General features: G+C 40.5%; 1 protein-coding gene and 1 pseudogene across 15 annotated transcripts in view; one reads left to right on the forward strand and one right to left on the reverse strand.

The window, feature by feature from the left end:
• Window positions 1-25,033, reverse strand: part of Mllt10 (MLLT10 histone lysine methyltransferase DOT1L cofactor) — a 149,616-nt gene that overhangs the window by 12,451 nt on the left and 112,132 nt on the right. For all 15 annotated transcript variants that reach the window (XM_029473556.2, XM_085835157.1, XM_085835156.1 and 12 more), the window contains 3 exons: window positions 12,394-12,572; window positions 4,401-4,518; window positions 3,083-3,155 (listed from right to left, as the gene is read on the reverse strand). In XM_029473556.2, coding sequence (XP_029329416.2) covers window positions 3,083-3,155; window positions 4,401-4,518; window positions 12,394-12,572 — 370 coding nt within the window. The remainder of the gene's footprint in view (window positions 1-3,082; window positions 3,156-4,400; window positions 4,519-12,393; window positions 12,573-25,033) is intronic.
• LOC110290319 (heterogeneous nuclear ribonucleoprotein A3 pseudogene) lies at window positions 19,343-20,376 on the forward strand (annotated as a pseudogene).

Below are 25,033 nucleotides of genomic sequence, written 5' to 3' on the forward strand. Positions count from 1 at the left end.
TATAATCTGCAAATAGTGATATTTTGACTTCTTCCTTTCCAATTTGTATCCCGTTGATCTTTTGTTGTCTAATTGTTCTAGCTAGAACTCCAAGTACTATAATGAATAGGTAGGGAAAGCCTTGTCTAGTCCCTGATATTGGTGTGATTTCTTCAAGTTTCTCTCCATTTAGTTCGATGTTGGCTACTGGTTTGCTGTATATTGCTTTTACTATGTTTAGGTATGGGCCTGATTTTTCCAAGACTTTTAGCATGAAGGGGTGTTGAACTTTGTCAAATGGTTTTTCAGCATCTAATGAAATGATCACTATGTTCGTAGCAGCCTTATTTATAATAGCCAGAAGCAGGAAACAACCCAGATGTCCCTCAACAAAGTAATTGATACAGAAAATATGGTACATTTACACAATGGCATACTACTCATCTATTAAAAACAATGACTTCATGAAATTCCCAGGCAAATGGATGAACTAGAAACTATCCTGAGTGAATTAACTCAGTCAAAAAAGAACACACAGGGTATGTACCCACTGATGAGCAAAGAGTGGAATACCCAAGATACAACTCACAGATCACATGAAGCTCAAGAGGAAGAAAGACCAAAGAGGGGATACTTGAGGGAAGTAGAGGGTGGAAGGGACTTGGGAGGAAGACAAAAGGGAGAAGGGTAAAATAGGGGTAGGATCAGGTATGGGAAGAGATGGAGGAGAAAGTCAGGAAATTGAACACAGTTGAACAGCAATGGGGGATGGGGAACTAGGGGTACAAAGGATGCCAAAGGCCCAGATGCCAGGAAAGCACGCACTTCCCAGGACCCCACGGGGATGACATTAGCTGAAATACCCCACACAAAGGGGAGGGAGAACCTGTAAAGACCATATCCAGAGGTTAGCCAGCCCCCCCCCACCCCTGTTGAGGGATGGGGAGACACACACATCTCCAAAATTTTAATCCAGAATTGCTCCTGTCTAAAGGAAATACTGGGACAAAGAGTGGAGCAGAGAGTGAAGGAGAAAGGCCATTTAGAGACTGCCCCACTGGAGATCCATCTCATATGCAGACACCAAACCCAGACACTATTGAGGAAGCCAAGAGGTGCTTGCTGACAGGAGCCTGATACAGCTGTCTCCTGAGAGGCTCTGCCAGAGCCTGACCAATACAGATACAGATGCTCTCAGCCAACCACGGGACTGAGGACAAGGACCCCAATGGAGGAGTTAAGGGAAGGACTGAAGGAGCTGAAGGGGCCTTATTTGACATCAATGGGTGGAAGGCTCTTGGTCCTGCGAAGGCTTGATTCCCCAGTGTAGGGGAACGAATGGTAGGGTGGTGAGGCAGGATTGAGTAGGTGGGTGGGGAACACCCTCATAGAAGCAGGGTAAGGAGTGATGGAATAAGGGGGCTGCAGAGAGGAAACTGGGAAAGGGGTTATTTGAAATGTAAATAAAACATCCAATAAAAAAATAATGTGCTCATTGGGTAGTGGTAGTTCACACTTTTTTTAAAAGACATTTTTTAAATTAGATATTTTCTTCATATACATTTCAAATGCTATCCCCAAAGCTCCCTATACTCTCCTTCCCCCTGCCCTGCTCCCCAGTTCACCCACTCCTGCTTCCTGGCCCTGGCATTCCCCTATACTAGGGCATAGAACCTTCACAGGACCAAGGGCCTCTCCTCTCATTGATGACTGACTAGGCCATCCTCTGCTACATATGCAACTAGAGACACAGCTCTGGGGGGTGGGGGGAGGATACTGGTTAGTCCATATCGTTGTTCCTCCTATAGGGTTGCAGACCCCTTTAGCTCCTTGGGTACTTTCTCTAGCCCCTCCATTGGGAGCCCTGTGTTTCATCCAATAAATGACTGTGAGCATCACTTTTGTATTTGCCAGACATTGGCATAGTCTCACAAGAGAGAGATCAGGGTCCTGTCAGCAAAATCTTTTGGGCATATGCAATAGTGTCTGTTTGGTGGTTGTATATGGAATGAATCCCAGGGTGGGGCATTCTCTGGATGGACCTTCCTTCCGTCTTAGCTCCAAATTTGGCTTTGTAACTCCTTCCATGGGTATTTTTTCCCCCATTCTAAGGAGCGAAGTACCCACACTTTGGTCTTCCTTCTTCTTGAGTTTCATGTATCTTGGGTATTCTAAGTTTCTGGGCTAATATCCACTTATCAGTGAGTGTATATCATGTGTGTTCTTTTGTGATTGGGTTGCCTCACTTTTTAATCCCAGCACTAGGGAGGGGGAAATCTCTTGAGTTTGAGGACAGCTTCATCTACAGAGCAAACATCAGGACATCCAGCACTACACAGAGAAACTCAGCCTTTAGAAGAATGAAATGAAATGAAATAACGAAAGGTGCCCCTTAACCAAGTGAACAACTGCACTGTTCCTTTTGTCAGAAGATGACACCTGGAGAAAACTAACTAGAGAAGGATGCCAAAGTTGGAAATGGAATAAAAAGACAGCCATCACTAAATTCTGTGCCTTATTCTGAACTGACATCTGTTCTACAGCACTGTTCCCCTCACCGACAACAGACCCATACATAACCCACTCTGATAACTTACACAGTAGTGGATGCTCCTGGCATATAAGACCTAAAAACACACACAATACAGGTGATAGACTCTGCTTCCAACAAGACCTAAAAGGAACTGGAGGGATTTTAGGGAGGCTTCATTTGTGAAGCAGCAATGAGAGACTTAGCCACAGCTGAACCTCAAGAGTGACAGTCTTGGTTTATATCTTAAGGCATCAGTATTTTATAAGCAAAAATAATCACCAAGTCAATGCATTAATCATCCCACAAGCTAAATATATAAATGATAAATAGTTCAAACTGATTAGAAACATATGAAAATATATTCCTTTTAGCTTAGAAATCTAACAATGTGTTTAAAATTAACATTTCAATTAATTTAGAATCAATTTTCTTGTCTAGACAGGCTTATCTACAGAATGTTATAAATGCTATAAAAGCCTCAACAAATATGCACTTTCCTACTCAAGGTAACCAAGTTTCCAAATCTCAAGGTGTTTCTTTCCTATGGTTCCCAATAATAACAATCTTTACCTTGGAGAGAGGCTTCCTCGGGGTGAGCTTCCTCGACCAACCAGACTACGGGTATTGTCTCCAAGATCTTGATCTGCGGCATAAAGATTCCAGAGTTGATAACAGGACTCTCTTCCTAGAGATACCAAGTTTTAAGCTACTGCTCTGAGTCTTCCTAAAACTAAGCCTGTATAGAACATTTCCAGTTCTGAGGAAGCCCTGTCACGCTGCTAGTTGAGAGCTATTCAACTGCGGCATGTACGACACAGTCCGTGCATGTCTCTGTGGGTGTGGACAGCCATGGACCATGTTCTGTTCCTTTATTCCTTTCAAGTTTAGAGCACAGAAACATGGTTTGAATTTGCAGTGCTCTCCCCTCAGCCACTTTTAATTTCTATGGTTAAAGTAATGAATTGCAGCTGTAGACAACTAATCTGTACGCTTATCACGGTGAATCCTTATGCTTTGTATTTTTTAACACTTAGCATCCCAACAAAAGTCACAAAATACGTTGGTACACCAAGACTAAAGTTGTTAAGAAACTCGTCACACCAATAATTATGTAAAATAATTCCAAATTGGTGAAAACAATTAAAAATCTAAATATCTGCATTAAATGAGAAATGTTCATCTTGATAAATATTCTGCTGAAATACTGAGAGATCTATCTTCATGTCTTAAGCAGCTTGCATTCCACCTGCACAAACCCTTTGCAGTCTATCTGGCCTGTCTCAGGGTTGGACTCCCCTTACTCTAAGCCAGGTAGCCACTGACCCTTGAAAGCTAAGGACATGATGAGTGAACTGCTGAAGCCATTCCCTCCCCGCGACCAGCCACAAGTATGTGGACATGTCAACAAATCCGTAAGGATGGCACGAGACAAACACAAAGGAACATATCATTAGAATAGCCCCAGAGGCAAATACAGCACGTGTGAACTGGTCCATAAAATGCAGGGTTACTAACACTGCACAAATCTTCTACCAAGGATGTTTTTAAACCAAGTTTGGGTAATTCAATTTCATGAATTATGCAAATAAATGTTTGGACTATTCATGGTAAAACCCAATGCTTTGTTGCTTTCATTGCATAGGACTGAGGCCTGAACAAATCTGTCAGAAAAGACTCTGACACTCCTGCCTGCTGATGGCTCAGATTAAATTACAGCATAACATTTACATACTTCGAAATGGAATTCTTTTCATTTTCAAAAAAACAAAAATAAAACCAAAATAAAATCATATCCCTAGATAGCTGGCCAGCCGGCCTGCCTGCCTGCCTGCCTTTCACTTATAAAAATGACCTACCACAGAGAGTTGACACCAGGGAGGGGCTTTACCTGTGTGGCTGCTTTCAGACTGAGCTATGAGAGCGGCCATGGATGGAGTCTGGTTTAATCTGCTGCCGTACACATGGGCTGGGGCCTGGCTAAGGGAAGATCCAGAAACGGTATTTGCCTAAATGAAAACAAGCACAAAGTTAGCGATCAGACTGCAAATGCCTTACTGGCTTCCTCCTACAGGCTCAGCTGCGTGCTCACTATCTCAGACGTCAAGCTAAATGCTTGTTTTAAACATCTAACATCAAATTCTGAGAACTACAGTGTTTTTAAGGAGTGGTTCATTCTGTGAATCTACTTACACTAAACCTAGTACAGTAACCATGTGAACTTAGAACTAGTTCTCTAATCTCATTAAACCATTTAGAAAATCAGGCAGGTAGACAACAGGTGTTTAACAAATGCTGTGTCTCTTAACATCACAAGTAGGCTGAGAATGTCAAAGGTTTAGCCATGTTTGCCATTGCTTAACACTGTCATCAGAAAAACCTGCACACTGTTTAGTTACTTCCTATTCTGAGAGACTTAGAAGCCTGTTGCTTGTGTTGTTTGGTTTTGTTTGCATCTTAAAAGAAAGAAAACACAGGCATCACAAATATATTTTCCATACAATGCAAAGCCCAACCAATCACAGCTTTGCCCTGACCCCATATAAGGTACTTTGTCTTTTTGGCAGGAAGCCAGTTCTACTAACTGAAGAGCTCCTCCACAGACTGCCATCCATTCATGTTGCTAACCACAGGTCTGAAGGCCTCTGACTGGGACCTGTGCCAAACAAGCAAAACTGAACCCTTAAACAGATGAAGTTCAGAAGGCTGGCCAAAGGGTTGTGTAATCCAAGGTAATAAAAATGTCTTCTTTGATATGTATACGTTCCCACTTTCCAGGAATATCAGAACCTAAAGATGTGCCATTTTGGAAACAAGTCTCCTGTACACAAAATACTGTAGCTAACAGGAACCTTTTACTACTCTGAAACTATTTTCAGAATAAACAGAATCATAAATTAACTTTCACATAATTAAAATCAAAGCATAATTATTTTAGAATAACACTCTTGAAAACAACTTCCAAGGATGGCAGTATTTCTAATACAAAGAAGCAAGACGTCAGCAGAAGAGACCCAGGGCCTGGTGACCTGGGTAACAGCTCAGAGGAGATTGATGATGTCAGTTGTGACAAAGCACAAGTCTACAGAATAAATTATTTCTGGCCAACTCCTATCTCGAGCAAGAGTATATTATGGCATTTAGATAATTTATCCAGTACACACTAAGACTGTAAGTTTATAATCCGTAATAGTGGTTTCCAAGATCCAGAACCCTGACTTTCTCCATTGTTCCAATGTATTTTTAGTTCATATTCAATATGTAAATCAATTTAGCAACTTCACTATTTTTTTCTCTTCTTAAGGATATACGGTAGAGTCAATAAGTTTATGCTATGAACTCTTGTTTAATAATTGAGCAGACAAAATACCTGGATGGATAATGACCCTTGCAACCAAACTTCATGACTTGAGTTCTAATCCTGGGATCCACTCAATAGAGAAAACTGACTCCTACAGGTGGTTCTTTTGATACCGACATGTGCAACACACACACACGCACACGCGTGCACACACACACTCATCACTTAGTCCACAGTGAAAGATAGGTGAAATTCAACCTAAAGATCAACACTGGATACTTAACTATAAATTTAATAACATGGACACTGAAAACACAATAAACTAAAATATATGACACTCTTAGACTGTGAGATAGCTCAGTGGGTAAGGGTGAGGCCAGCAAGCCTGACGGCCTGAGTTACATTCCTGTTCTGTAATTTACGAGCCGGAATACCTTTTCACTTCTGAGTTTCTTAAGAGATCCAACTCTTTTATTGTTTTTGTTATTTAAGATAGGGTTTCTCCTTGGCTGTCCTGGAACTCACTCTGTAGACCAATAAGGCTGCTTCTGCCTCCTAAGTGCAAGGATTATAGATGTGTCCAGCCACTGCTCAGGAAGATCCAACTCTTATTAGAAAAACATTTTTGAAAGGAGGGGCCCCTGCTGCTGTGCCAAAGCACAGCATATTTCTTCTTGATAGCTTCAAATTTAGACAGTGGCATTTTCTTTCACCTTCAGCCAGTAAGCCCACTATATAAACATCAAAACAAAAGGCAGTGCAGTACAATGACTGACATGCCTAATGGCATATTCTAAAGCAGGAAAGTCTGTTTTGTTTTGTTTTTTTTAATTTTTATGTATTTAGGAAACTGAGGCAGGAGGATTACAAGTTTGAGGCTACATAGGAAGATCTTGCCTCACACAGGAAAATAAATTTTCAAAAGAGAAAGTGTAATTACTAAGTTTGCTAGATAGGAAGGCACTTTTGCTCTGTGCATTGATGTCCCATGTGCAAAGCGTCCCATGTCGACGTCAGCTAAGATGTGTCATTTTAAGGTAAAGAACGGGAGGGAATCAGGAGCAGTGGAGAGTCCAAGGCCAGCCTGTTATTATCCAAAATTATCCTTATTGTCAACAGCAAAAGAAAGCAGCATGACCCATGGGCACTGGATCACAACACATCCGTCACACTGTGCCTGCTCTTACAGTTGGTCTATCAATATAAATGTGAGAAAACCTAACATTCAAGGGAAAAAAAGCTAAAGATGAAGGGTAACTATTTTATAATTGGTTCCAAAGACTAACAAACTAAAAATGAACTGATCAATTATTGAAGTAAATCTTACATTACTTTTAAACAATTGCCTAAGATTTAAAAAACAATATGCTTCATGAACTTAATATATCAAACAGCCATAAAAAACACAAGCACGTACCTCAGGCAGTATTCAAATTCAAGACAAATAAATAAAACTCAGTATTTCCTAAACAGACTAGGCTATCATATTTTTTAAAAATCTTAAAGATCAAAATTCTACTTGTGGTTTAATCTCCATATTAAAAGCCTGTCTTTTCTCTTGTGAGGCTCAGGCTATGAGCACAGGCATGTTTGTGATGAGCTCTGGCAAATGCTGACTAAACAGATCCTAGGCCTCCTGTAAAGTCCTTTTGCTACACACAGGAGGAAAAGCTATGTCTTAGGCTGACCAGAAGACTGAGGTGGGACAAGAATTTGCTGCCAAGCCTGTGATTTCTGGTTTCCCATGAACATGGATAAGATACATTGTCAATTACATACTGATACTAATTGGGGCAAATTTCCAAAAACACTGGATGACATAAATGCTCTGCTGTAAGTAAAACTTCACCCACGGATTCTATTACAATACAGCAATACAGTCACATCTATAATCTCAGCACTAGCAAGATAGGGATAATACTGCAACACTGCAGACCACCCTGGGCTACAGAGTTCTAAACTTCAGGACTCTATGGCAGGACTCTCTCAACAAACAAACAAACAAACAAACAAAACACAACAGCAAAAACACACAAGATTATCAATACAATGTAAGAATTAAAATGCTTCATACTATATTAAATGCTTCATACTATATTAAAATTATATTATACTATACTATATTAAAATTATAGTATATTAAATTTAAGAATACATGTTTGACCAGAGATTTTTTTGAAGGAAATCTGAATGAACACTAGACAGAGACTGAATCAAGTTTTATCTATTCTTCACAAAGATTCAAACTTGTACTTTGAAACACACTCTGAGTTGAACAAACTCCACTTCTGAGTCAGCTACCACCAGTGATGCTTTAATGCCCAGAGTGTAAGATGAAACGAAAGTGTGAACGAACGACTCTCTGATCCCATGAGGCTGTCAGCTTCAACAGCATCACTCTCCATTACTCAATGCCCCAAACTGTTCCCTAACTGTTACAAGCTTAATGTATTCCAAACCACTGTTTAGGCTAATGCTGAAATGTGCCACAATTGAGTCGCCCCCCCCCCCCCTCCAAAAAAAAACAGTAGGAGGATTAACTGCAGTTAAACCATTACTGAACACTCTTGGACAGAGAGTGGACCGAGGATTGGACAGAATAACCAATTCTAAGTAGGTTTCTTAATTAATGTCTAATCCATGTTACCACTTATCTTCTAGGGAGAAAATTTGAAGGGCAATCTGAAAAGTTAATGGCATTCCTAAAATAACTTTTTTTGTCCTTTACATATGATCAAATTAGAAAGAACACACCATTTCCACATAATATTTTACCTTGTTTGAGGGTAAAGATCTACATTTACTACTACTGTTTTCCTGACAGCCTATGTACTAAGTATTTATAATGATTATTCATAAAAGAAAAAATATTTTAAAAATAAGTATAATGTATCAAATAAGATGAAGGTTGTGAAGGAGTTTTTACAATTTTTCCTTCTTGCACATAATGTTACAAGTGTCCGCTTCTAACTAAAAGCCCAAACCAACTACCATTGCACCTTTAATGTCTAGTAACCAGACTTTTACCTTCTTCATCACTTCCCTAGGTATAATTCCTAAGGCATCAAAATAAAGTCTGTTGACTCCACTTGCACTGAGGATCAGAAAGAGTAAGAAAGACCCCTAAATTTCTGTTGTAGCTCCAACCTAGCCACTAAAATTCTAATTTCATTTAATTATGCACATTTTAAAGTGTCTATCTGGAGAGGGGGAGAAAGAGAGAGAGAGACACACACACACAGAGTGCAAGCGAACGAACGAACGAACGTTTGGGTCCTGGGTAAGGGGGGGTGGTGTTTTATCTCATTTTCTTTCCAGCAGTGCTGGTAAGTGAACCATGTGTCCCTTGCACATGCTAAGGTTCTTCATGTTCTTGCACAATCTGTTTTTTCTTTAAAGATTTATTTTATTTATATGAGTATACTGTAGCTTAGCTGTCTTCAGACACACCAGAAAAGGTCATCCGATCCCATTACAGATGGTTGTGAGCCATCATGTGGTTGCTGGGAATTGAACTCAGGAGCCTTTGGAAGAGCAGTCAGTGCTCTTAGCCACTGAGCCATCTCTCCAGCCCTCTTGCACAGTTCTTAATAATTGTGACATGACATCTAGAATCATACTTTAAATACTGGTAACTTTCACTATCTACCTTTTAACAGTGTTTTGTTTTAACCCATGTGTAATTAAAAGACCAAAGTGTAAATAACTACCTACACACAACGGATTGTGCATGAAGTAGACAAGAATTACATAAAGATTAAGCTGAAATTGTGCTGCCACCAAGTAGACAGAAGGGGACAGAATGACCATTTTTCAGAGTTCTTAAAATTCCATCAAAACATTTTTGTATCTTTTCCGCTACAGACTGCTTATACCATTTCACATTCAACAGCATTACTATTGTCTCGGGCATCTACATTGAAGGAGATCTGCCTCAGCTCAGCTGAGAGGCCAATGCACCTCAGTTGCCTGAAAACTGATGGTTGCTCAGCAGCACCAGATAAGCCACACTAAATAGGCTTCAGCTTCAAGGCACAATGTCTCAGCATGAATCAAACTGTGTTTCTGTGGTTGTATGTATGTAGGTATGTATGTTCATGAGATCCATGTTCTTCAAGCATGGAAAAGGGGTAAACAAAATAAAGACTGTAACTGGCCTGAATCCTGGGTTACTTGTAACTTGTGAATTTCTCCTTCTTGTTCTGCATTTCCCTTCACAACCACTTCTCCCATGCACCACTCCCTGATATAAGCCCCAAACACACCAACATGATGAATAAGAAATGAGGCTCTACTTAAATCAGCCTGGAACTAACAACAATAATTAAAAGTTTTATAAAACCAGAAAAGAAAGTGCACACTGAAAATGTTCAAGTGAGACTTGATCCAAGGATAGACAGTACTCACACTCACACATGACTCACATTCTCTGACCCAACCCCATGGCTTCCCTCATCCTGCTTGTCTACTGAGAAACCTGACGAAAACCCTTGTAAAGTCACTGATAGCCCCATTCACCATCAGTCAGTTTCCATGTGCAAAGACGGCGCAGCGGGCACAACACTGACTTTCTGTACTTAGCTGCTGCTCACTCTAATACCTGGGACAGCATCATTCATAAACACATCATACTACTCTAACAGTATATTCCAAGAAAATACATATATATTCTAAAGTCCTATATATCAGAAACTGTGATGAAGTTTGTAGTGCTTTAGTCTTTTCTAAAAAGAAAAAGAAAAACAACAACAACAAAACCTCTGGTGTGGGAGGCCAAACTTAGGCCTTCACACAGGCTAGGCAATGACTCTACCCATACAGCAATTTATAAATACATGCTAGACAAACTAGTGATTTTAAAAATACAGCAAGTTTTCTAAAATTTTCAAGTACCTCTTATTATACCTTTGAAAATATGAAAATAAGATAATTACAGTTAAGTGGGCTGGGTGTGGTAACACAAACGTACAAAACCTTGAAACTTGGCCAATGGACAGACAGTCAGTTTGAGGGCAAGGCTATTGCTTTAAAATACTAGGGGATGAGGGGGTGGCTGCACAGGATAGCTCAGTGGGTAAAGGTACTTTAGTGCTCTGACAGGCATTTCTGTCCTTAACAACTTAGGTTTGATCTCCACAAAATCTGTAAGGTAGAAGGAAAAAGCCAACTCCACAAGTTGTCTCTTAACCTAAACATGCACACTGGTTTGTCCCCACATACATTAAAGACAAATACACACATCCACTCACCCAAATAATTCAAAGTAAGTGTGTGTGTGTGTGTGTGTGTGTGTGTGTGTGTGTGTAAGTAATTTAGGACTCTATTGCCATTGGAGTTGTCTGTTTATATGGCTTTCCAAAACATTTAATTATTTGTCTTATTAATAAGATACAAGAGGGATGGAAAGATGGCTCAGTGGTTAAGAACGTTGACTGCTCTTCCAGAGGTCCTGAGTTCAAATCCCAGTAACCACATGGTGGCTCACAAGTATCCTTAATGAGATCCAATGCCCTCTTCTGCTGTGTCTGAAGCCAGCTACAGTGCACTCACATACATGAAATAAGATAAAAGTACGATACAAGAGTATGGTTTCTCCTATTTGTCTCTTGTCTTTGCAACATTCCTATTGCCAGGCCTAGCAGAGCTGACCAATGCCAGTTACTCACAAGTCTAAAAAGCAGGCCACTAATGCAAGGCCCACTTAAGCCCAAAGAATGAGTTCAAAGAACCCTGGGCAACTCAGTTGAGACCCCACCTTAAAATAATAATAATAATAATAATAATAATAATAATCCCTCAAGGGTTGAGTAAGACACAGATCAGTGGTAGAGCACTGGCTGGTTGGTATATTATATCACTGGATTTAAGAACTGAAAAATAAAATAAAAAATCCTATAAATGAGGCTGCATATCAGATTGGGGCAGAAAGGTGATCAAATGTTTATTTGTGAACACTTATCTCCTAAAAAAAAAAAAGAAAGAAAGAAGAGAAAGAGAAAGAGAAAAAGAGAGAGAGAGAAAGGAAGGCAGAAAGAAAGAAAAACTTGCAGTGTATGAAGGCATCATTCATTTTTTTTTTAAATATTATATTTGAAGAGAAGAGTCATTTTACATTTGGGGATTTCATTTTGTTATTATTTGATTATGTGTATTATGGGCAGGTGTGTGCACACTGAGTGCTGATGCCCATAGAGGCCAGATGAATCAAATCACCGTTGGAGCTGGAGTTACAGGTGCAAATGAGCCGGCAGATGTGGGTGCTGGCACCTGACTCAGGTTCTCCATAACATCAGTGCATGCTCTAAATTACTGAGCCATTCTTCCAGCCTGGAGTCAGGTATTCTTCTACATCCTCTCCTATGTTAATTAAAATGATTTAAGCAAAAGGTTTCCAAATACTATTTGTGCAGTTTTATATGATCTTTCTAAAAAATTTAAAAAAAAACCAAAAAACCAAAAACCAAAACAAAAACAAAACACAAAAGCCCTAAACTGACTCCAACTTTTTCCTACATTTTCTGTTGGTTTTTTTGTTGGAGAGAATCTCTCGAATAGCTAAGGCTGCCTCTGAGCTGTAACATACCTGAGTTGTAGCAGCAGCAGGGGTTACAGACGACGCAGCTGAGGGGGAGAGAGCTCCCACCTGTTGCAAATGCCCAGATGTCTGCTGAGGTATATGAGAGCTAGAGACAGGAGTACTAGATCCTGAGCCAGACACCACGTTTGCAAAGGATACGGCTACATCATTGCTGTTATAAATACCTGCAACCAAAGAAACTTTATTTAAGTATCTTACAATTTAGCAATCAAATTGGTCAGACAAGATTTATCCTTGATCCCTTCCCTACTAATAAATTTTAATTAGTGTTTAAAACTATGTTAGAAAAAACTAACACTAACTTTCCATAAAATATTTCTCTAAAAGAACCTATGTCACTTTTCACTCAGAAAGAATTTTTGTTAAACAAGCAGTTAAGCACTGTGAGCATTTTCTAAGAGCAACAAAGGCTTCCATCATGAAGCAGCTGAAGGCTATGTTTTTAAAACCACTTGGTAAAACTTTCAGAATGCTTAGAACCCTAGAAACATGACCGAGAAGCTATAAAATGGAAAGAAAACTTGTTCTAGAAAGACTACAATGTAGAAAATGTTATAGGACAGGACTAATAAAAGGCCTTCATGCATCAGAGCTGCAAGAACAGAAGTCGCTTCTATCAAGAACCAGGCACAGGACTGCCACAAGTTTCTGAGTGAACAGGGCATGGAAGACAAGGTAGCAGCCACTTTTCAATTCTGAAAACAGGGGACAAGAAAATAATGATAACTTGATAAAGACTTTTTTTTTCATTGTTCTGTCAGGTAAAACCACAAGGAAAAAGGAAATGAGGATGTAGATGGTATTCCATCGAGAAGAGCTAGGAAGAAAAGCAGGAGAAAAGACAACCTCAGCATACACTAGCAGTTACAGGGCACCACTGTATTCTAGGGAAAGGATCAACAGATGTTTGTAAAAGCCTTGTGGTGTAACAATAAGAAGCTGAGTACAAATCACTAGTACCCTCATTTAAAAAGAACAATCTAAACCATGTAACTCTAACTCCAGCACTCTCTCTCGGGGGTGAGAACTGGGCAGTGGAACTGGAAGGCTCACTGGAAACAAAAATCTCTAGGGTCAGGAGAGGAATGCTAAGAGTGAGAGAGCAGGGCACCTGATGGCCTCCTCCAGCCTCTGTGTGCACACGTGACCCCAGCTGCAGGTGAGCAAATACCAAGAGCACCCCGTGCATACTAGCTCTCACATGTGTGTGCGCGAGCACACGCACTCACATGCACAGAGAAAAAGAGGCTGACCCTAGCCAAGAGGGACTCTACCCCACAGAAACACATGCCAATGCAGAAGTCACTTTTGTCGATGTCCCAATTTGTAAAAAGTGGGTCATGCTCCTGACACATAGTGAGAGGCCAAGGTTGCTGCAAAAATCTTCTGATCCATTTGACAGTCTCCTGGACAACAAATTACCTTCTCCAGTGTGTCAGTAAGCATCCAAACCTATTTTAACCACGAAAGGAAGAAAGGAGGAAGTGAAGGAAAAGGAGAGAGGAAATCATGAAAACCTGATTTAAATAGGACAAAGAGAGAATATTAATAAATATTAAAAGTAGTTAATATTAACTAGTGTTAATTCGGCTGTAGGAAGGAAGGCTGTAGTTTAAAGTATCATAGAGGCTGAGGTGGCTCGGTCCGTTAAATGCTTGCTAGGCCAGCATTACTGCCCTAACTTGATCCTCAAAATCCCCAGGCACTGGGAACAGCACAACTGGGAGCTCCAGGTTCAGCAAGAAACTATCTCAAAAATTAACATGGAAAAGGACTGTGAGTGCAAAGTGACAGAGGAACATACTACCAGCTCTGGCCCATGCATGTCTGTCTGTGCCTCTCTGTCTGTCTGTCTGTCTCTCTCTCTCTCTGTCTCTCTCTCTGTCTGTCTCTGTCTCTGTCTCTCTCTCTCTCTCTCTCACACATACACACAGAATTGATTTTGGGAGTGGGGTTCGGAGAGAGGGTTTCTGTGTAGCCTTGGAATTCACTGTGTGTCCTGGACACTATTGTGTCACTCTATAGACAGAATGGCTTCAAACCCAGAGATTCACCTGCCTTCCCTCCAGAGTGCTGGAATTAAAGGCTTGCACCACTGCTGCCCAGCAACAACAACTACAAAATTGCAGCCATTAAAGGGGGGGGGGGGGGGTGTCAAGAATGTAGCAAAATTGACATAACTAGGTATCATAAATGAAATAAGCTAAACTCAGAAATACTGCACATTACCTCTTATGGGGAACTTAGATCTAAAGGGAGGGGTGTGTGTGTGTGTGTGTGTGTGTGTACGTACATGTATGGAAAATGGAAATTAAGAAACAAGCTTAATCAGAATTAGTAAAGACCATTTTCTATTACAAATGTGAATTACAAGATGATTATCATGGTCTTGGAGACTCCTGTAGGCATTAACACGCCTGCACAATCTAGACATGATGGGTGAGCTTGGAGCCCCAAGACCACCTCATCCTCACCAGCAGGAGAGCTAACAGCTAAAGCATGTGACACAAGCCTAACAACTTGAATTTAATCCCCAAAGTCCATCAAAGAAAAATGAGAAAACTGACGCCACACAAAGTTGTATTCTGACCTTCACATCTATGCTGGTGACATTTACATGCACAAAGAAACAAGGAGACACGTTTAAGTTAATCTTTTAAAAACCAGCATGCACAAATCTCAGAGCCATATGCACAAAAACAGTAAGTAATCTTGTGATCTCTAAAACTGACTTTCTGCTGTCCTGTGCTAGGGATAACAGTTTTAAGTAGTGAATATTTAAAAAGCACAATTTTTGTACAGAAAACTAAATTTTTAGGTTCTGTTTGAAAATGGAACACTTAACCTGGGTGTAGTGGTGGTGTACATGTTTAATCCCAGTCTGTGGGAGGCAGAGACAGGCGATTCTCTGAGTTCAAAGTCAGCCTGCTCTACATAGTAAGGTCCAGGACCGCCCAGAAACTGTCTTGGGTTGAAAAGAAAAAGGAAGGAAGGAAGGAAGGAAGGAAGGAAGGAAGGAAGGAAGGAAGGAAGGGAGGGAGGGAGGGAGGGAGGGAGGGAGAGAGAGGAAGGAAGGAAGGAAGGAAGGAAGGAAGGAAGGAAGGAAGGAAGGAAGGAAGGAAGGAAACCAACAGCAGCAAAGCAAAGCAAAACAAAAGCAAACAAAAAACCCAACATATCAAAAGTAGCTGGTATAGTGTGAAACCCTAACAATCTGACTAGCTGTAGACAGGTCACTTTAACCCATCAGAGTTCCCATTATCACACACTGTGTGGCTCACTCATGGTACCCATCTTGCCCCTAACATTAATACAGGGTTTCACACATGTGAAGACAATGGTCAAAACAAAAACAAAAATTACAACACCTAGGGATTGCTCAGAATGATCCAGGGAAGAGAACCACAGAAAGAACCTGATGAAGTATTATTCAAGACAAAATAACAAAGCAAAAACAAAAGGATCGATCTTATTCAAGCAACTTCAAAAGAAAGTGTCAAACACATCACTTAATGCCAGAGTACAAAGTCAATGAAGTATAACAACAAATCATAGAACAATAACTAACATTTAACAAATTTAGAAGCTTGGAAGATGAGTCCATAAGTAAAGTGGTTGACATACAAACACAAAAACGAGCCCAATCCCAGAACCCATGTAAAGGCCAGGCACCGTGGAATTCCAGCAGTAGGGAAGTGGAGACATGAGCAAACAAAGGCTTGCTGGTCAGTCTAGCCAAATCTCAGGGCCCTGGGTCCTGTCTCCAAACACAGTGTAAACAGACTGAGGAAGATACCCAACATTAGGCACAAATGTTCATATACACAGACAGACAGACAGACAGACAGACACACACACACACACACACAAGAGTCTGGTCATGCTAGACAGAACCGAACCAGCACTTTTAGCAAAATAAATATTTATAAACAAAAGACAACTGAGAAAAAGGCAAGTATACATGTGTGCTGCAGTGCATGCTTGTGTGCCATATGTGTGCAGGAGCCAAAGAAGGTAAAAGAAGGTGCCAGATTCCTTGGAACCCACGTTACAGATGGTTGTAAGATGCCATGTGAGTGCTGGGAACTGAACACAAGTCTTCTGCGGGGGCAGAAGTTAAGTGATCTTAACTCAGACACGTGGCTCCAGCCTAGAGACAATACTGAATGTGGATTATTCCAGTTTATTCAACAAATGTTAGCTTTCTATTATTATATATATATATATATATATATATATATATATATATGCAAAAAAATTTTGCCTTCCTATTATCAGAGTAAGCATTGATAACTAGTAGAGCTAGGTACAGTGACCCATGACTACAGTCCCAGAACCAGGAGGTAAAGGAGGAAGGATTGCAAATTCAAGATGAGTCTAAACTGTGGAATGAAACTATTCCTCCAAAAACTGGGGGAAATGTGGGATAAGATGAAAATAAAGAAGCACTATGCAAAGCTTTAAAGGAAGGTTGAGATTAAGAGTTAATGAAATGCTTGGGCTACTTTTCAAGTATATTAGAAATATAAAATGTTGGCCTTTGCATATTTGGCTTGCTTATGTGTTTATTGAGTCTGCATGCTTCTGGCAAGTGTGTACAGGCCACAAGTCAATACTGTATAGTGCTCCACCTTTTTTTGAAACACTCTTTCTCTAAGTATAGGGCTTACTGAATCAACATTACTAACTGCCAGCAATTCTAGAATCCTGTCTAGGCTTCCCCAGCACTGAGATTCCAAGTGCCTGCAATTATGTTTTGTGTTTTACTCAAGGACCAGGGATCTGACTGAAGCCCAGCATATACTTCACCAATTGCCTTAGCCCTAATTAATAGCTTTCAAGTGTGGATGGTGAAAATACACCACACACATAATATCCAGTGCTCAGAACTAAAAGACAAAAGTTAGGAGGTCCATACTGAAATCCAAACAGTACATGTTTTTTTAGAACAAACTTCTGGCTGAGATAAAAACTGAGTCGGATGTTCTCAGATAAATGATGACAATCAAAATTACTCAGGTGTTCTGGGTCTCCATATTATTATACAAAAACTGACAATGCCCATTTAAAGGTTTTAGAAATGTCAACTCATATTGAGGATCACCAAATGGTAGCTACAGGAATTTTAGCATTTTAAGTGCTAATTTAAAATTTCTAGGTTAAGTAAGTAGTAGTATTAATCTCATCCACCAACACCCTAGGCACAGTATGAAAGCCAAAACTACCATCCAACACTATGCAACAATAATCACACTTAAAAGTTTGATTGTTTGGGTAGTCCATTAGGGTGTTTACATAGACTACCCAGACCAAGTGCAATCTACTAATCCTGCTTTGGAGACATTTATGAAACTCGGGTTTTTGTTATAAAATACTGCAAAATATTCCTTTCACGGTAATAAAAATTAAAGGGAGATGTCTAATTTTCACTCGCCGACCTGACACACACTTGGGTAAGATCTTCTAAATCTTCTGTATCCACTCTTTTTATTTAAAAAGGAAAAGGGGGGGGGGGCGGAGAGATGCCTTACAAGAATACTTGCTATTCCTGGAGCTGACCTGGGTTCAATTCCCAGGGCAAACGTAATGGCTCACAACTGCCTACAACTCCCAAATGCTCTCATGTCCTCTTTTAACTTCTCCACCATGTTGCATATATGTCCATGCAAGAGGAACACATAAAACAAGTACTCAGCAACAAGTGCTCTTGACCATGAGCCCATCCACCCCTCTATCCCCTCCACCACTACTCTCTACTGAACATCATTCTCTTTCCATCTTTTACAAGTTTTACAATTTTTGATCTAAATCAATCTAACATTCATTGAGTTCAATGAAACTGAATCCTGTAACACACAAGCTCTAGGAAAGGGCTCTCAAGATCAGGAAGAGAACAGAAATGATAATGCAGAAAGATACGTGGGTGGCAGTGGCATACTGACTCACAATCTTTTATCCACCCATTCATTTCCCTGCCCCTTCATCTAGTTAACCCTTAGTAATGACTAAGAAAAACTCAATGAGTTAGAGCAGAAATAAAACTGGGAACAAGAAAAACAAGATAAAAACTGTGTTCACTAGGAATATATAGTTCAATTACAAAGACAAGTTCACAAACACATAAAAACGCATTCCATAATAACTAGGATAAACAAGGAAAAGGCACTTTAACAAGAGCAAAAAAATTAGATATTCTGCTGTGGCACTATTAGGAGGACATATTGGGGTGGGGGTGGGGAGTCCTTCTAGTTGCCAGGAAGACAGTCTTCTGTTTGCCTTTGGAACAAAATATAGAATTCTCAGCTCCTCCTACAGTACCATGCCTGCTGGGACATTGCCATACTTAGTGCTATGAAGACAGTGGACCTCTGAACATGTAAGCTAGCCCTAATTAAATGTTGCCTTGGTCATGGTCTATCTTCACAGCATTGAAACCTAACTAAGACATCTGCTACACTTGCATATGTGAGCCTAGCACAGCTGTCATCAGAGGCTTCACCCAGCAACTGATGGAAACAGATGCAGAGACCCACAGTCAGGGGTTGTCTCTGACTATGTTGCCTGCTTTAATACCCATTCCCTTTCCTCCTACTGGGCTGTCTCTTCTAGCCTCAATGATGAAGGAGGTGACTATTCTCACTGCAACTTGATATGCCAGGGATGGCTAATAGACATGGGAGGGCTCCCATTTTCTAAAGAGAAATGGAGGAGTGGATTTGGGGTGAGGGTGGGGGAATGGGAGGAGAAACAGTGGTCAAGGAAAGAAAAAGAGTGAGAGCAAGAGAAGAAAGATGAAAAGGGGGGAGGGGAAGGGAAGGGAAAGGAAGGAGAAAGGAAAAGGAAATGGAAATGGAAAAGAGAAGAGAAACTTTAAAAAATAATGAAGTGAGATCTCATATTGAACTAAGTTGGAAGAGGAGAGTCCAGTCTTAAAATGAAGGGCCATAATCCAAAGAAAGCACAGCAGCTGAGGAAGCTGTCCACTGGTGGTCTGAGCTCTGAGCAGCTGAGGGAGCTGTCCACTGCTGGTCTGAGCTCTGAAACCACAGATGGTAGCTTAAGAGAACATTTTGAGAAATGGGGCACACTTACAGACTGTGTGGTTTTGTGACCTACTTTTGTGTTAACGAGGTGGATGCTGCACTGTGTGCTCGGCCACACAAGGTTGATGGGCACGTGGTGGAACCAAAGAGAGCTGTTTCTAGAGAGGATTCTGTAAAGCCTGGTGCCCATTTAACGGTGAAGAAAATTTTTGCTGGAGGTATTAAAGAGGATACGGAAGAATATAACCTGAGAGACTACTTTGAAAAGTGTGGCAAGATTGAAGCCATAGAGGTTATGGAAGACAGGCAGAGTGGGAAAAAGAGAGGATTTGCTTTTGTAACTTTTGATAAAATTGTTGTTCAGAAATACCACACTATTAATGGGCACAATTGTGAGGTGAAAAAGACCCTTTCTAAACAAGAGATGCAGTCTGCTGGATCCCAGAGAGGTCGTGGAGGTGGATCTGGCAGCTTTATTGGTCCTGGAGGAACTTTTGGTCGTGGAGGAAACTTTGGTTGACGAGGTGGCTATGGTGGTGGAGGTGGTAGCAGCAGAGGTAGTTATGGAGGTGGTGATGGTGGATATAATGGGTTTGGAGGTGATGGTGGCAACTATGGTGGTGGTCCTGGTTACAGCAGTAGAGGAGGTTATGGAGGTGGTGGACCAGGCTATGGAAACCAGGGCGGTGGATGTGGTGGTGGAGGAGGAGGCTATGATGGTTAGAATGAAGGAGGAAATTTTGGTGGAGGTGACTATGGTGGTGGTGGGAACTATAATGACTTCAGAAATTACAGTGGACAGCAACCATCAAATTATAGACCCATGAAGGGGGCCAGTGTGGGTGGAAGAAGCTGGAGCAGTCCCTATGGAGGTGGCTATGGATCTAGTGGTGGAAGTGGAAGCTATGGTAGCAGAAGGTTTTAAAGTAAAACAGAAACAGACTACACTTCTTAGTGAGCAAGTGAGCGAGCGAGAGCCAGAGAGAGAGAGAGAGAGAGAGAGAGAGAGAGAGAGAGAGAGAGAAGCCTTGTCAGGAAAGCTGGAGGTTATGTTGAGACAGTTGTCCCAAATGCATTAGAGGAACTGTAAAAATATGAAGGAATGATAATCCATAGTTAGAAAAGTCACTGCAGCTTAAACAGAAAACCCTTCCTGTTCAGGACCAACATAGCCTCAGTTTACAAAAACATGCAGCTATTGATTAATGCAACATAGTGTCAATTAGATATATGTTCCTAAGGTCTTTTATCTGTTGTAGCTTTCTTTGCCTTTTTTCTTTTCATTATATCAGGTATACTGCCCTATAAATTGTGGTAGTAGTACCAGGAATAGAAAATTAAGGAATTTTAAACTTTGATAAATAAAATAGACAGACAGACACAAAAAGATGGTAATATACCAAGATATAAGACCAACTGCCTACCAGGCATACACAAAGCTCATGATTGAATTATGTGTTCTGCAAAAACAGGAGGAAAATGAAAAAAAAAAAAAAAAGGACAAAGTTAACTCTGGGGTTGAGAAAACACATTTTTTTTTTGAAAGGGAAATAGCAACACGTTCCATTAAAGTGAGGGGAGAGGTGTGGTGGGCATTAAATTATTGTAAAAGGCAGAATTTCAAAATATCCCCTGTAAGCCAGTTTCTTATATTCTGGTCATTTAAATACTTTGATGGGCTTTGAAGAGTGAACTAAACATATTGAACAGTTGAGCCTGAAATAGGACTAGACAGCTGTAACAACAAAAGGCTGGTAGACGAGGAGTTCATGGGAAATGTGGCTAAAGAGAGAATGAGGAAGTGCTGCCCACTTTTATATCTTCAACACCGCTAGAGTCATCTGAAACAAGGAAGCTTTAAGGGAGAAAAATGCCTCCAGAAGTTAGTGATGGATCTTAGACACTTTAATCTCTCCTTTAGCCATTCCCAACCACTGGAGGTAGTGGAAAAGAAAGGATATGGGGGAAGTCGACTTGTTTTAAAAGTTTTTTTGGAGCAACTCCCATCTGTGTTGTCTGGAAACAGTCCAGCTCACTCAATCCACTCGCAAACACTTCACAGATACACCAGCAGTCCAGTTTGGTAGAGTCAGGACAGCAAACAGGAATCAGCAGCAGTCCCACCACTGGCAGAGACAGCCCAGGTCTCAGTCCCAGTATAAGTCAACAGGAGGGACCAGGAGGAACACCAGAACAAGTTCTTGGCTGTAGCTCTCTCACGAAAGCAAGGATCAGCAAAGACATGAGACCAGTAAGTGTTGCATAGCTAGCTCTATAAGAAAAGCTCAGCCCCACCCCCTTTCTTTTACTGTCCACAAAGTCTTTTTTTATACTGCCTCCAAACATCACATATCCTCTACAGGTGTTATCTGTCTCAGCTGATATAATGCTATCAATCAACACAGCACACTTCCAGAAGTTTTTGGGTGTTTTTTTCTCTATGGAGTCCCGAAAAATGGAGCTCAAATACACAATGTAAGGCAGACCAATACATGCTTGTATTGTATTGTATTGTATTGCATTGCATTGCATTGCATTGCATTGCATTGCATTGCATTGCATTGCATTGCATTGTATGCTTCAGCAAAGAATCTCTCATCATGTGTCCTTTCATGTGCCTGCTTTATCAGAACATCCTCTCTCCTGTGTCCACTTCTTCATTCACAAGTCTGCCTAAGTCTTTTCACCTGTGTCCACTTCAGGAAAACATTCCTTCATGAGTTTGCCCCAGCAAAACACCATCCAACACAACTGACTTTCCAAAGAACATTTGAAGTTTCCACTTCATCCGTAAGAAGGTGCCATCTCTGGGCTGGTGGTCCTATGTTCTAAACGAAAGCAGACTGAGAAAGGCATGTGGAGCATGCCAGCAAGCAGCATCCCACCATGGCCTCTGCATCAGCTCCTGCCCTGTTTGGATTCCTGTCCTGAATGGACTCCTTTGATGGTGGACTACAATGTGGAAGTGTAAACCATTTCCTCTCCAACTTGTTTTTCACAGCAATAGTGACTAGTCCTAGCTAAAACAGGTTCTTCAGAAAGGAAAGGTAAGAGAAGTCTGAGAACTCAATTTACTTTTCCTTGCTGTAAAACAAAGAAAGATTCAAAACCATTAAAAAGCTTCTGAGAGCCCCGCTGGGGCTCGAGGTGAAAACCAGTAAATACAAATGAACTTCAGTAATTGCAATAACTGCAAACCGGAGCCAAGGTAAGCCTGGATGTGGCATTCTTTCTACAGTCTTCTGATATACTCACTACTAAATATACTAGACTTCAGCCATGTGAAAGTCTATACACAAAACAGCAAAAGCTACCAATTAAACTTATTTCATATGAATAAAGTAGAGAAGAAAAGAGACAAAAGTTAATGTGTATTCATTAAGCTGTTAAATGTGTACTAAATCTGTAATGGCAACAGTTCCATAAAGAAGCTAGGGGTAGAATCAGAACTGGAAGGAGCAGCTCAGGAAAAAGAACAAGCATTCAAACTACAGAGACATAGAATAAAGTCAAAGACAACTCTGTGAAATGACTCATAGCAAAACCAAACATTTTAAGAATTAGGGTAGCAGGCGTGGTGGCGCACGCCTTTAATCCCAGCACTCAAGAGGCAGGCGGATTTCTGAGTTCGAGGCCAGCCTGGTCTACAAAGTGAGTTCCAGGACAGCCAGAGCTACACAGAGAAACCCTGTCTTGAAAAACCACAAAAAAAAAAAAAAAAAAAAAGAAAAGAAAGAATTAGGGTAAATCTTGATGAAGAATAGCAAGAAATGGGTCTCTACATTATCTCATGGCTTATTCTGCAAATTAATCATCATAAAGGGAAAACATTTACATTAGACAAAAGCTTATAAGATTTGATATTGTGCAATGAAAAAAAAAATGTCTCTATTATATTTCTCCTCAAAAAGCAAACATCCTGACTCTGAAAATGGGATGGGGGAAGCAGGAAATAATGAGTCCATTGTCGTGGCTATTCTGGGTTGTCAACTACATCAGAAATTCACTAAACCCACGTGACTAATGCCTCCTCCTACCACGAGAGTCATAGACCCTGCCTTTGAAACTGTAAGCAGGCCCCCCAATTAAATGCTTTCTTCCTTTCTTTTTTTTTTTTTTTTTTTTTTTTTTGGTTTTTCGAGACAGGGTTTCTCTGTGTAGCTCTGGCTGTCCTGGAACTCACTTTGTAGACCAGGCTGGCCTCGAACTCAGAAATCCGCCTGCCTCTCGAGTGCTGGGATTAAAGGCGTTCGACACCACGCCCAGCTAAATGCTTTCTTTTATAAGTTGCCCTAGTCATGGTGTCTCTTCACAGTAATAGAAGAGTAACTAAAAGAATGGCTCATCAGGTAAAGGTACTTGCTTCCAATCCTGAAAACCTAACTTCCATTTCTAGAACCTATGGAGTATGAGAGACCCATTTCCAATACTTATATGCCTCCTGACGTGGGCACATACACAACAGACACAGATACAAGTGTGAAAATAACTAGAGAGCAGAGGACAGGTGAGGATAATAAAATGTACATGGCATGAAAGCAGAAGACGACTTTGGGGAGGGAGAGGAAGACAGACAGCAAAGAACAAGGCCAGGGAATTGGGCAGGATCAGCAAGAACATGGATATATGAACATTTCACAATAAAATTCACCAAACAATAATTCTTTTTAAAAAAAAAAATCACCTAATTTTGAAAACTAAACTGTCACATTGCACAGGATGTTCTCACAGCTAGTTCATGTTTTATGCTGTAGTATTTCCACTTGCCAGTCTTCCCATCAGCTCCAGATGCTTGCTCCGTCAAAAAGCCTTCTCTTGAATCTGATACCCTTTCTCTACAAGTTTCCCTCTCAGTATGAAGACTTCAGTATTTTAAGATAAACTTGATACCACAGAGCACGGTGGTATAAAAATCCGTAGCCTCAGCACTGGAGAGGCGAGCAAAGAAAGATAACCAGAGTCTAGAAATCCAAGACCAGCCTGAGAAACAGATAATTCTTGTCTTGAAATAATGTCCAAAGCAAGTAAAATAAAAATTAATCTCATCTCTTTGTCCTCTTTACCAGAATTTTTCAATTACAAACAAGAGTTTCTCTCTCATCACCTCTGTATGAAGTAGCTACAGTGCTCTTTCTGCACAAGTGCAATTGCTCTATGTGCTAAATGCTAGCGAATTACGGCCTTCCTTTCCACCCACCCCCAGAAATTGCTACTCAATTAATTTACCAACAACTATAAGTTTGTTGGTTTTTGTTTTTTTGGAGGAGGCAGGTAGGAGGCTGACTTTCACATTCCTCTTCAGGTCCCCATAATATCTGGCTATATTATTAACAAAATTCTATTTGGTTTCTGTCTTGGCGTTAAGTTTGTTCAATTCTTATGTGCAATGATCAAAAGAACTTTCCTATATAACTAGTGTACTATGTTTTTCATAACCCAAAAAAAATCAACTACTTTGGATTTATTGATTTAAAAGCCAATGCTATTGTTTTCCTTATGTTCTGAATCAAGTATTAGTTATCACTAGCACCTTGCACAGTCTGACTCCTGGCTAGTTTTATGTCAGCTTGACTAAAGATAGT

This window comes from Mus caroli, unplaced genomic scaffold (assembly GCF_978045245.1).
Source record: "Mus caroli unplaced genomic scaffold, Mus_caroli_1 scaffold_2, whole genome shotgun sequence".
Lineage (NCBI taxonomy): Eukaryota > Metazoa > Chordata > Mammalia > Rodentia > Muridae > Mus > Mus caroli.